Source organism: Chelonia mydas, chromosome 8 (assembly GCF_015237465.2).
Source record: "Chelonia mydas isolate rCheMyd1 chromosome 8, rCheMyd1.pri.v2, whole genome shotgun sequence".
Taxonomy (NCBI): domain Eukaryota; kingdom Metazoa; phylum Chordata; order Testudines; family Cheloniidae; genus Chelonia; species Chelonia mydas.
The window spans coordinates 83729258-83742706 of NC_057854.1; the positions used below are offsets into that span (position 1 = coordinate 83729258).

General features: G+C 41.3%; 2 protein-coding genes across 6 annotated transcripts in view; one reads left to right on the forward strand and one right to left on the reverse strand.

Moving 5' to 3' along the window:
- The first annotated feature begins 742 nt into the window (after positions 1 to 742).
- LRRIQ3 (leucine rich repeats and IQ motif containing 3) overlaps positions 743 to 13449 on the forward strand; it is a 68166-nt gene continuing 55459 nt past the window's right edge. Inside the window, exons 1-2 of one of the 4 annotated variants that reach the window (XM_043552829.1) lie at positions 10085 to 10202; positions 10240 to 10253. The gene's annotated coding sequence lies outside the window, so the exon portion shown is untranslated. Of the gene's footprint in view, positions 784 to 10084; positions 10254 to 10561; positions 10825 to 13449 lie in introns of those variants that run through there. The other 3 variants (XM_043552827.1, XM_043552828.1, XM_037907943.2) reach the window with 3 other exon arrangements.
- On the reverse strand, positions 3273 to 10085 carry FPGT (fucose-1-phosphate guanylyltransferase). Of its 2 annotated transcripts, XM_037906086.2 has the most exons (4): positions 9949 to 10085; positions 7986 to 8153; positions 6306 to 6398; positions 3273 to 5400 (listed from the first exon to the last, which is right to left on the reverse strand). In XM_037906086.2, the coding sequence occupies exons 1-4, from the start codon at positions 10025 to 10027 to the stop codon at positions 3953 to 3955; spliced, it is 1788 nt and encodes a 595-aa protein (XP_037762014.1). In that variant the 5' UTR covers positions 10028 to 10085; the 3' UTR covers positions 3273 to 3952. The 2 variants fall into 2 exon arrangements, with proteins under 2 accessions (XP_037762014.1, XP_043408760.1); XM_043552825.1 differs by lacking the exon at positions 6306 to 6398.

Genomic DNA, 13449 nt, shown 5'->3' on the forward strand with positions numbered 1-13449 from the left:
TCCTCAAGGAATCAATTCTGAAGCACTTAGAGGAAAGTGATTCACCCAGGGCAAGTCATGCCTGACTAATCTAATTGCCTTCTATGACGAGATAACTGGCTCTGTGGATGAGGGGAAAGCAGTGGATATGTTATTCCTTGACTTTAGCAAAGCTTTTGATATGGTCTCCCACAGTATTCTTGCCAGCAAGTTAAAGAAGTATGGGCTGGATGAATGGACTACAAGGTGGATAGAAAGCTGGCTAGCTTGTCGGGCTCAATGGGTAGTGATCAATGGTTCCATGTCTAGTTGGCAGTCTGTATCAAGCAGAGTGCCCCAAGGGTCAGTCCTGGGGCTGGTTTTGTTCAATATCTTCATTAATGAGCTGGAGGATGGCGTGGATTGCACCCTCAGCAAGTTTGCAGATGACACGAAACTGGGAGGAGTGGTAGATACACTGGAGGGTAGGGATAAGATACAGAGGGACCTAGACAAATTAGAGGATTGGGCCAAAAGAAATTTGATGAGGTTCAACAAAGACAACTGCAGAGTCCTGCACTTAGGATGGAAGAATCCCATGCACTGCTGCAGACTAGGGACCGAATGGCTAGGCAGCAGTTGTGCAGAAAAAGACCCAGGGTTTACAAAAAGAAAAGGAGTACTTGTGGCACCTTAGAGACTAACAAACTTATTTGAGCATAAGCTTTCGTGAGCATGCAACCGATGAAGTGAGCTAGCTCACGAAAGCTTATGCTCAAATAAGTTTGTTAGTCTCTAAGGTGCCACAAGTACTCCTTTTCTTTTGTGGATACATTCTAACACGGCTGCTACTTCGAAACCTAGGATTTACAGTGGACGAGAAGCTGGATATGAGTCAACAGTGTACCCTTGTTGGCAAGAAGGCTAATGGCATTTTGGGCTGTATAAGTAGGGGCATTGCCAGCAGATCGAGGGACGTGATCATTCCCCTCTATTCGACATTGGTGAGGCCTCATCTGGAGTACTGTGTCCAGGTTTGGGCCCTACACTACAAGAAGGATGTGGAAAAATTGGAAAGTGTCCAGCGGAGGGCAACAAAAATGATTAGGGGACTGGAACACATGACTGATGAGGAGAGGCTGAGGGAACTGGGATTGTTTAGTCTGCAGAAGAGAAGAATGAGGAGGGATTTGATAGCTGCTTTCAACTACCTGAAAGGGGCTTCCAAAGAGGATGGATCTAGACTGTTCTCAGTGGTAGCAGATGACAGAACAAGGGGTACTGGTCTCAAGTTGCAGTGGGGGAAGTTTAGGTTGGATATTAGGAAACACTTTTTCACAAGGAAGATGGTGAAGTACTGGAATGCATTACCTAGGGAGGTGCTGGAATCTCCTTCCTTAGAGGTTTTTAAGGTCAGGCTTGACAAAGGCCTGGCTGGGATGATTTAGTTGGGGATTGGTCCTGCTTTGAGCAGGGGGTTGGACTAGATGACCTCCTGAGGTCCCTTCCAACCCTGATATTTTATGATTTTATGAAGATAGATTAAGCATTCTCATGACTTCATGCACCATATTCAATGACTATTTTTACTTCTTGATTTGTATGGTGTTTGATTGCAATTCTTAATCTGTCTTCATGAACGTACCCCTCTGCAACCATTAAAAAAAAACAAACACAAAACACTTTATCCTGTTGCCTAAGACCTTTTTTTCTTGGCATCCATCCTTATCCCCATTGCAAATTAAATCCACACTTTCACCCCGCTGCAAGCCTGGGGGGGTCTAGTTCTTCTGTACCGATTCACATGCAGAAGATTTTAACTCAAGTAGATAAACCTTCCAAAAGAAGTAGTGTCTTACCAGTGACACATGATGAAGGTTAAAGAAAACTTTGGTATTAAATATTATTGGTGAGACGTTCCATTGCCTTGTAGCTGGCATCAAGAAATATCAATAGGAGTTAAGAAAGCAGCCCACAAGCACTTGGTTATATATATATATATATATATATCAAAAAGGTTGGTACAAATTTAATCTGATAATACTTATCTTTGATTACAACACCACTCGCAAGCACAGGATCTTTTGTGAACCATGGCACACTCATTCATTAGGCTCCCTACCCTAACAAGCCGAACCTCAAATTCCACATTATAACCTTAGGCTTCCCCTTCCTCTAAAACCTCTGGAGAGCTCAACAAGGGATAGTTTTATTACTGATAATTCCATGATATGATCAATGCTACATGTACTCAACATTATTTTGCACATCAGTATACACTGCCTTGTTTAGTCATTAAAACTATTGTTAAACATTAAAGATATTGGGTTCAATTCTGATTTCCGTTTTACTAGAGTAAATCCAAGGAGTTCCTCCAGATTTAGACTAGTGCCAGAGATCAGAATCCGGTTCTGTGCTTATAATATAAAAATAACTAATTTTAGGGGCCTGGGGACTGACAAACATAAAATTCATGTTTGACTTCAAATATATTTTTCATGAAAAATGTAGTTCAATTTTTTGCTCACGTTTCCAGCTACTGAACAAATACCTTTCACTTATGCATAGTGGAGTCATATGTTGTGTTAACTCATCTGCCCTAGCATTGTGACAACATAATGGGCACATTCTAAGTGGAAAAAAGGTAAAATATTTTAAATTGTAACAATGTAGTAAAACAGTCTGAGGAAAAATATAGTTAAAATTACTTTGTGGAGTGTGCAGAGTTAATTAGCTCAGCACAAAGACACAAAATGGACAGCCAGGGCACAGGATCATCCACAGTCAACACAAGAATAAAAATGCATGATGGAAGGGGTGATGTGGGTTGGGAATGTGACTGCACGTTCCCAGATGATGAAAAAGAGCGAGCAGGTATATTCATCAACGAAGAAGCTTCTGGAAAGTGTGCGAGGAACAACTGTCAGAGAGGAGACTGTGTATAGTTACAACATTCTAAATTCTGGACAAAATAACTGTTTATTGCAGTGCCACTGAATATTGTGAATGTCGGTATTCTAGAATGAAAACGGATATTATTTTGCAGGAGAGACTGCAGGTAGCAAGCGTACACAGCTGAACATGGGACAATGAAGGAGGCATTACCACAGCTTGATACTCAAAGGTGATACTGAACTAGAACATTCTATTGGCCCTGGTCTCCTTTGAGAACTGAAGTTATGAAATGACCACAAGATGTAAGAGTCTTGAGAGATACTTGTACACCATAAGGGGATTCAAAGAATTGGAATCGTAAGTTAATGAGCCATTAGATTCTGGAAATCGTTGATTCAGAAAGGACCATAATGCAGAGATATGGAAAGTGCATTTACTTCAATTTACTTATGATACAATATTTCAGATCACAGCTTTTTAGATATATTCTTTCCACAAATTATTCAGCATTCTGCAAGAAGATATATATAGCACAAATACACAAAATTTCCCATTGTTTGTAAAAGTGATGACGAGCTAAAGTTTAAACAAATATAAAAAAAAATCTTTTGTTTTGCTTAAAATAATGGAAAATTACCTTAGCCTCTTAAAATACCCATTTTAAAAGGATACTGTGAAAAGAGAGAAATGTAACTCATTGCTATGCCACACCATGTTGCAAGAGCCAACATTGTACTCTGAAGAAGTTTTAAGTAATTTTCAATCAAACTCCTAATTAATGTTCATTCCATATTAACAAAAACTAAAAAACAAAACAAAAAAACCCATACATACTGGATACCCCAAGAAAATTCACCGCTTAGTGTTTTCATAGATTTGAAATATTTCATTAATTCTTTCATCAAAAGAATAGTTTATCTGTGTTTTTTGCATTATTAATGTTATGCTACAATAACACTGTTAATGCAATTTCATTATTTCTACTTCTTTTTTTTCCTGATTTCATTGATGTATACTTTTTGCTTCTGGGTTTTACAAGCTTGAAAACAATCAATCATCTTCACATTAAAGAAAGGCAAAGTGTAAAAATACTGTACATCTACAAATCAGACTTCTCTTTGTGTCTTTGTAGAGTGATTTCTTCATAAATTTGCTGCCTGAACTTCAACATGTCTTCTACATCTTTGTAGAAGAGCATTTCTTCAATAGACAGGAGCTTCCAGCCATTCAGTTTAAAAGCTGATTTGTTTTGCACAGCATTTAACATCTTTAATGACATTCTAACTGAACCACTTAATGTAGAACAAACAGGGAAAATCCGAGCAGTCCACAAACCCAAACTTGTCTGGTCACCAGAGAAGAGTTGGTCTGAAACTCTTAGGTCCCAGAGTTCCAAGCACTGCAGTAAACTGATTCCAAAAATCTGAAGGGAATGTACATCTGACAACAATTTCACATTCTTTTTCAAGTTGTCTTCTACACCAAGCACCATACTCACATACATTACTTTTCCATTAACTCTGATGCTCAGTGAACTCACAAAAGAATTTGGTGGTACATCTGTGTTAGCACTTATGCAACAACCACTGATAATGCTGTTTGTCCCTACTGAAACATCAGGTCCCAGCCTAGAGTATTCAATAACAGAGGCAGGTGCTATAACACAACTTGAATCCAGTATGCTTTGAATGATACATGCCGATATATCTGAGTTTTCTGCTTTATCTGGAAAGATGCTAAAAGCTTTAGATAGTAAGCCAAGCTCCAATTTCAATTTACTATCAGAAGTAAAATGAAACAAATACTCTTGTGTTGTCCCAATATGATAGAACCTGGAATTATTTAAGACTATAACATTAAGTGATGTTCCTTTAAGAAGAGAAAATAGCTTCTGCCTTATTTCTGTTAACTGTGATCCTTCTTTTGTGACATTATCTGTGATTTTTGTGTAATCATGAGTTGCTCCAGGTCCCAGAGCCTGGAGAAAATCACCATATGCATCTATTTCACAGCAAAGAGTGTCCAGCTGCTTAAAAAATGTTAGTAATTGTTTTGCAACATTATGATCAATGTAAAATAAACTGTCTGTATACACATACTCGCAGTCCATTTTTAAGTCACTGTGTTCTCCGGAGGGGTTTGGTTGAGAGCAATTCCTCCTTATGCATACTGCACCAGACTGATGCATCTTTTCAATATTAGGTTTATGTAGGAAATGATGACAAGATCTGTATTCAAGCTCTTTTTCTGATAAAGCAGATGAATCTAACACAAATACTCCATGAGTGGTACCAATAGTCAAATCTGAAGGGTGAGCTAATGCAGTGAACCCAGGTTTATCAAACTTGATGACTTCTGTTGCTCCAATACTATAAAGTTCAATATCATCTGCACAAGTAATGAGAATTCCTGGATTCATATGGGTTGGAAAATCAATGTACATTGCCAACTTCAGCTCCAACATCTGGTAAATAGGGTCACCAAAAGGCAAAGCTGTGAAAATTTTTCCCAGTGCACTTGTATTTGGTAAACGTTGACTATAACCACCTTAAAAAAAAAAGTTTTATTATATACAAGTTTCACACACAAACATTCACATTCCTCTTTAAAGATCTCTCTTACTGGTATATACAATTATCAAGAACTAGTTATGAGTTACAATATCGAAGTGGCTATTTTACATATGGACACGGCTGTATTCTAAGCATGCCTTTAAAAAAAATGAAGATTTAAAGAACTGACATTCTAATCTCAGTCAAACTCTTTCAGACAGAACTAATAATGGATCCTGATCTCGATCCTCAAGTGTCCAAAAGACAGTATGCATTAAAGAGCGCATTTCCTAATTTATTGACTTCATCCTCTTCAGTTTGTGCTCAAAGTAAAGTAGGAAAAGGACTTTTTGCATACAATGAAAACAACAAAACTGAATTACTTCCATTTCATTTTTGATTTAGTAGATAAACCTTCCCACTCTCCTGTCCTTTACTCCCCTGGCACTATTTTTTATATTTACTTCTCCCACTCCCTTAAAACGAGCAAATATTTGGCACAGAGCCAAACTCTGTCCGAAAGCGACTGGCATTAATGTCTCTCTTCTTTCTACATGTAAGCAGTCCCTTTTGCAATTTCAAACCATAAACGAGCCAAACAACTCATCTCCCCCAGAGGATGTTGCTGTATGGTGACATAAGGCTTCTTTCTCTCAAAAAGCTAAGGTTGCTGTTTCACAGCACTTCCAGGCTCCTTTAGCTGAGATAGTTGGATATGAACTGCAAACCCACATTCAGATGCCATTCAACTGCCAAATCAGCCAGCCAAATCTGAGCTCACTTAAGAGACGTCACATTTGACAACAACTTCTCCCCATCACCACCACCATATTTTCATTCGGGGGCAAAAGAAAAAACAGCATAGTGTCACAGAAAATTTAAATCAGGAAAAGGATTTACCAGAATGAATTATTATGATATTAACAGAAGTCCATTTATCACCATACATCTCTTCCAAGCACTGAAGGACATGAAGAGTTGATCCACCATTTCCTACAAAATATTGAGTACATAAATTAAAAACATCAACATTAGTTACATAAATATGCCAAGCATACTAAAATCATGTGCTAGCAGTACCAGGGGTTGAACGGGGCTGGCGTGAGGAATCTGGGCACTTAAGTGCTTTTTAAGATGCTGACCTCTTGCTCCAGAGCATAAATTGTCAATTATTTTTAAACGAAGTCTCTAGCTTCATGGCTGCAAAGATCATTTTTAAATTGTGGACGGAGTGTCTATGGATGCAATGATATCTTCCTGAGACTGCATAAAACAACTCTGAAAGGATGATACTATTCAGCTCCATCTCAATACTGTTGATCAAACCTTGCAGGAAAGAGGTTGGGCAGTCACCTTATGATGCTCTGCACAATCCACTATAAACCTCATCTCACGTGGGCAGGTCTTGGGGAAAAAAGAACACTTCCCCCCCCCTCCAATTCATCCTCTGAGTGACATCATCATCAAGGATCTGTCATCAATTCCAGAAGCTGTAAAAATTGGCTCTGACATGTAACCTGTCATACAAAATCTCACTAATGATTTTAAGCAAGTTTTCAAATGACCTTTTTGACATGTACAGTACAAAAAAGGAAAAAAATAGAGGTTTACCAGTATTTTGGTATTTATTGTTCTCCTATAACATAAAACAATTTCATTTCAGAAAATTAATCTTTGCAGATTATACTATATTCTAATCATATTTGTTACTTTCTAAACAAACAAATGGCTGAGCTACTGAAGTTTACAAGATGACACTGCATGCTCAGTGACTACTTTTCATTAAGACTCTTGCCATGTATTCAGTGTTATGAATCGAATAGGTGTAAACGTATTCCACTGTAGACCATAATGGATCCGTTATGATGTACAATATGAACATATAAGAACAACATGAATCAGTGACATTCTGTGTTATGCACTTATAATACAGAGTATGTATATATTATTAACATACAATCAAAGTCTAAACTACCATGATCTATATACTGTGCATGCACCTTAAGGGCAATATATAAATGTTACTAGGTAAATTTTAATACATCCGCTGAACTGATATGAAGTCCAAAGGAGCACCAGACTCATTAATGCTAATAATTACACATTTGAATCAAAATACACTGCTTAATGCCATTAGAACACTTTATGTGATTTAATTAATATAATTCTGCTTCTAACAGCTTTCTGGAACTCGCTTGCTGTAAGAGACAACTGTCATAACACTTACTACAATGAGCACTTTTTGTCTGTCTGAAAATTAGTCAATATATAATGAAATCTTAAACTATGAACCTTACCAGTGGTGAGGTGGCTTCTGCATCACTGGAAATTTTTAATCAAGATTGGCTATTTTTCTAAAATAAATGTACTAGTTCAAATATAAATTAATTGAGGGAAGTTCTAAGGCCTGTATTATACAGGAGGACAGACCAGATGGTGACAATGGTGCCTTCTGGCTTTATACTGAATGTAGTCAGAGACCGGCAAAGTTAATTTCTTTGACTGATTGTCAGAAAAAGGTATGTATCAACTACTATATCATGTAAGCGAAAACAGAAAAATTGGCAATAAAATACCCACCAATTTTTGGTCCAGGGGGATCCACAAAAACATGGTAATGAACTCCAAGAGGGAGTTCCTTTCTTTTCAACTTTTCTGATAGCTGTTGCTGATAAGCCAATTCCTGTTTTTTGTCAGCTGCTGTAATTACAACAACATCCCAGAATTCTCCAGTTTGTGTGACTTTACCTATTTGAAAAGTGAGTTAACAAGAGAGACCATCAGTAGAGTACAATAGCGAGAGATTAATGACTTTCTCAGTAGTATGACATATAAAAACTACATTAAAGGAACTTACATTAAAATCAAGCACTCAAATGTTATTAAATGCCCAAATAAAAGTGGCCACATACAACCTTAATTTGGTTGCCTCATGAATATTCGTTATGACAGACTTGCCCAAAAATGCTTAGGAAATCCAGAAATCCTAAACTTCCTACTACGATTCCCCTCAACTGGCTACATTAAGATAAAACAACAATTTTCCCTGTTTACACTTGGGATGAAATAAGGACCTCATTGAAGAGAATGGGAGTTTTACCATGAAGATGAGTGGAGTCAGGATTTCACTTTAGGATTTTATGTATCTATCTTGTTATAAAAACCTTAGTGTGCTTAACAAACCATTAGTGTGTGTCAGCAGAGTCCACAAGAACACTTGGTGCACAGCAGGCTAGCCCAAAGTAGATTTATGCCCCAGCCTGCTGCAAACTAAGCGTTGTTGGTATGGACAAGCCCTTAGTCTAGACTTGGCCTTATAGCCTTATTCATGTAACAATTCTAGCCACTTTAACACTCTGTGGTGTACAGCGTTGACCTCGCTCTTTATGGGTGCATCAAGGAATCTGCATTGTCTTATTAGTTAGGGTCTAGTTAAGAGTACTCTCCCTACTTACTCTTCCCCTTGTCCCCTAAAACTCTATGTAGAATCTACAGAAGTTTTCCCCTCAGAACTCATTATTTCAGAACAGATTTGAACCCCCCCCCCCCCCCACTTTTAACATCACACTCCATAAAGTTGTGAACCAGCCAAGGATCTACATAGGCTGAGTCACACTGATGTAAAAATCGACCAAGAGGATTCTTTTGAAGGACTGTGGACTAAAACAGTGAATACAGAAATGGAACTAGGAGTCAGAGACCAGGGTTCTATCCTCATCTTTACAAATGACTTGGGCCTTGATCCTGCAAACATTGATGCATGTGTTTAACTTTAAATATGTGAGCAGTTCCAATGAAGTCAGTGGGAATACTCCCATCCTTAGAGTTAACCCTGCATGATTGTGGCCTTGCTGAGGGACTCTGTGGGGTGCTCACTGGGACACAACTCTCCGCCTCTTAATTTTCCCATCAGTTACTAAAAGCTAGAGCCAGTGCTGGGGATATTACTTACCTTCCAAGAAAAGCGCTTGTCTTTCAGATTTACAGGTGGAAAACGCTACACCAGTGGTTCCAAAACTAGGGCAGCCGCTCGCCCGGGGAAAGCCCCTGGCGGGCGGGGCCGGTTTGTTTCCCTGCGACGTGGGCAGGTTCGGCCGATCGCGGCTCCCACTGGCTGCGGTTCGCCGCTACAGGCCAGTGGGGGCTGCGGGAAGGGCGGCCGGCACGTCCCTGGGCCCACGCCGCTCCCCGCAGCCCCCAGGGGCCTGGAGCGAACCGCCGACGCGGCACCTTAACAAACCGGCCCGGCCGCCAAAGGGGCTTTTCCCGGGCAAGCGGCGGCCCTAGTTTAAGAACCGCTGCGCGACACGAACAAGCCCCGAATCCTGCAAACGCTCCCAGGCGGGCTTAGCTTCACGTCTGATGCTTGCAGCTGAGAGACAGGTGTTTCGGTGGGCGGGGCTGGGGGGGGCGGCCCGGCTCTCTCTTTGCCGGGTCAGGGCCTACGCTTAGGGCAGTTACTCTCAGGACGGGGAGCTCGACGCCGCGGTTCCGGGGTGACTCCCCTGAAGCAGCGGCCCCACCCCATCACCCCGGCCCCTACCTCTCAGCCGGTCAAACTTCGCCAGTCTCCGCCGAGTGGCCTCTTGGAGCAACACCTCGAGCTCGGCCTCCGCCGGCATCTCGCCGGCTCAAGCCCAGGCCGAGCAAGGGCCTTCCGGGTTCGGTTACCGGCCCCGCCTCCCCGCGCGGCTCGGCCCAGCTCAGGGGCGGGGAGCAGGGGGCGGCTCTCGGGCCGGTTCCCATGGTAGCCGCCGGACAAACAAGGCCGCCGCTACCTGCCGCTCGGCCACCGCCGTACGCCGACCAGCTCCGCCGCCGGCCGGGCTGGGAGCGGGCGGGACGCGGGTGAGAGTGGAGTCGGAGGCGGGGGAGCTGCTCCCGAGTGGGGGGCTGAACCCCGGGGTCTCTAACTGGTCGTGGGAACCGAGGGAGCCCAGCCCCAGGGTTTCACCTCGGCGCGGGGCTGAACCCGAGAGTCTCTTAACGGGCCCGGAGGCCCAGGGGGACGCTGAACTCCGGGGTCTGGCCCGGGCAGGGGGGGCTGAACCCCGGGGTGCCCGACAGGCAGGGATGAGTGAAGATTTAAAGCAGGGCCCCCCGGGTCGCTAAGGGCTAACTGTAGTGCACTCCCGGTTGGTAAGTTCTCACTACAGAGTTGGGGGGCAAATAAGAGTCTGTAGCTGAACATTTCACCCTTAATGTCGAAGTCTGGCGCTGACACTGACAACACACCCCAAAGATTCCTTGGCATTTTTTGGAAGAGTCAGGTTGTCAGACTCCATTCCCTGGCTGGATTCCCACCTGAGTGTCTTTGGCATAGCTCCCTAAATCTGCAGTTTTCACCTTCCAATAGCTGCGGTGTTCTTCTTCACCTCCTGGCTCAAGCAGCAGTGTTCTGGCCCAGAAGTGGCTGTAGGTCAGTAGTGCACAAAATGATCCATGTGTCTTGGAACCTGATGGTCTGTGTACTATACTGAGAAGTATAGTAATAAATGTGTTAAAGTGGCACATTTCAGAGTAACAGCCGTGTTAGTCTGTATTCGCAAAAAGAAAAGGAGTACTTGTGGCACCTTAGAGACTAACCAATTTATTTGAGCATGAGCTTTCGTGAGCTACAGCTCACTTCATCGGATGCATACAGACTAACGCGGCTGTTACTCTGAAACCTACCATTTATAATACATGCATCTCAGTATTTTGGCCCAGTCTTACAACTGAATTCATGTGGGTGCATTTGTGTGCACATGGACACATAAAAGTCTGGTTAAGTGGTTCAGGGCCCTAGTTTCCTGTTTTTACTAGTTTTAATTTCCAGAACAACATGAGTAGATTATATGGTTCTCTTTCTGACGCACACTGATAGGAAACTTGGAATTTACTAAAATGTGTTCATGCTGTGTTGTATCATTTATTTTCCCTTTGTACTTGCTCTTTGTTATTTACTGAAAAAGAAAGGGTTGTTTCTTTTGCTATGTTCTAATGTCTAAAGATGTCACAAATGATAAAGAATTACAATGTTTATTCAGTTTGATTAAAAACATCTACAAGAAAAAAAAGACTATGCATTTAAATCATAAACATTCTTCAGTGACTGCTCATAACAAACTTTTGAATAATACTGTTCAATAATTTGTATATAAATGCACTTTTTAGTGGTATTTTGGTTATTCAATGCAAACAAGGATTATCAATTAAAGAGAAAAATAGCTTTCCTTCCAGTTCTATTAATGGGTGGACTTTGTAGGAACCTATGAATGTATCTTCTGTGCATAGGCTCAAACCTACAAGGGCTTGGGGTATGTCGAAACTTAAACTGTTACAGTGGTGCAGCTGTTTATGTAGATAATCCACCTCCTTGAGAGGCAGTAGCTAGGTCAATGGAAGAATTCTTCAAGGGCAGTGCTGTGACCCTGGGAGTTAGGTTGGGATAGCTACATCTCTGGCTATGTCTACACTACTGCGGTAAGTCAACCTACGCTATGCAACTCCAGCTACGTGAATAACGTAGCTGGAGTCAACATACCTTAGGTCGAGTTACCACAGGGAGAAAATCTCCCATCAATTTACCTTACTTTTCTCGTCGGGGGTAGAGTGAAGGGGTTGACTGGAGAGTGATCTTTACTGGATCCGCTAAATTGACTGCCGGTGGATTGATGTCAGAGCATTGATCCCGGCTGTAGTGTAGACTTGCCCTGTCAGTGGTATAGATTTTTCACATTCCTGAGAGAAGCAGCTATGCTGAAGTAAATTCCTAGTGTAGACCAGGCCTTGGGCACATAAATAACTTTATTCACAATAGTTGTAAACTTACTCACAAGCCTAAGGGGATGTCTGCACTTAAAATGATACAGCATCACAACTGCTTCGCTGTAGCGCTTCAGTGTAGACACTACTTACACTGATTGGAAGGGTTCTCCCGTTTGTGTAGGGAATCCCCGAGGGGTGGTAGCGAGGTTGATGGAAGAATTCTTCCATTGATGTAGCACTGCCTACACCAGGGATTATGTCGGTTTAACTATGCTGCTCATGGGTTTGGATTTTTCATATTGCTGAGAGACATAGCTAAGACGACTTATAGGGCTGTCAAGTGATTAAACGCACTGTTAAACAATAATAGAATACCATTTATTTAAATAGTTTGGGATATTTTCTACATTTTCAAATATACTGATTTAAATTACAACACAGAATACGAAGTGTACAGTGCTCACTTTATATTATTATTTTTAGTACAAATATTTGCACTGTAAAAAACAAAATAAATAGTATTTTTAAGTTCACCTAATACATGTACCGTAGTGCAATCTCTTTATCGTGAAAGTTGAACTTACAAATGTAGAATTATGTACAAAAAATAACTGCATTCAAAAATAAAACAATGTAGAACTTTAGAGCCTACAAGTCCACTCAGTCCTACTTCTTGTTCAGCCAATCGCTCGAACAAGTGTGTTTACATTTGCAGGAGATAATGCTGCCCGCTTCATGTTTACAATGTCACCTGAAAGTAAGAACAGGCGTTTGCATGCCAATTGTAGCTGGTGTCGCAAGATATTTATGTGCCAGATGCACTAAAGATTCATATGTCCCTTCATGATTCAACCACCATTCCAGAGGACATGCGTCCATGCTGATGACAGGTTCTGCTCGATAACGATCCAAAACAGTGTGGACCGACGCATGTTCATTTTCATCATCTGAGTCAGATGTCACCAGCAGAAGGTTGATTTTCTTTTTTGGTGGTTCGCGTTCTGTAGTTTCCACATCAAAGTATTTCTCTTTTAACACTCTGAAAGCATGTTCCACACCTTCTCCCTCTCAGATTTTGGAAGGCACTTCAGATTCTTAAACCTTGGGTCGAGTGCTATATCTATCTTTAGTAATCTCACATTGGTATCTTCTTTGTGTTTTGTCAAATCTGCAGTGAAAGTGTTCTTAAAATGAACAACATGTGGTGGGTCATCATCCAGGACTGCTTTAACATGAAATATATGGCAGAATGTGGGTAAAACAGAGCAGGAGACATGCAATTCTCCCCCAAGGA

Excerpts from the sequence above, each read along its gene's own strand:
- FPGT (XM_037906086.2), bottom strand. The coding sequence starts at position 10,027 with ATGCCGGCGGAGGCCGAGCTCGAGGTGTTGCTCCAAGAGGCCACTCGG. Across the intron at positions 6,399-7,985 it reads TCCCCCTGGACCAAAAATTG|GAAATGGTGGATCAACTCTT; the intron begins GTGGGTATTTTA and ends AATATTTTGTAG. Across the intron at positions 5,401-6,305 it reads TATCATAATAATTCATTCTG|GTGGTTATAGTCAACGTTTA; the intron begins GTAAATCCTTTT and ends TTTTTTTTTAAG.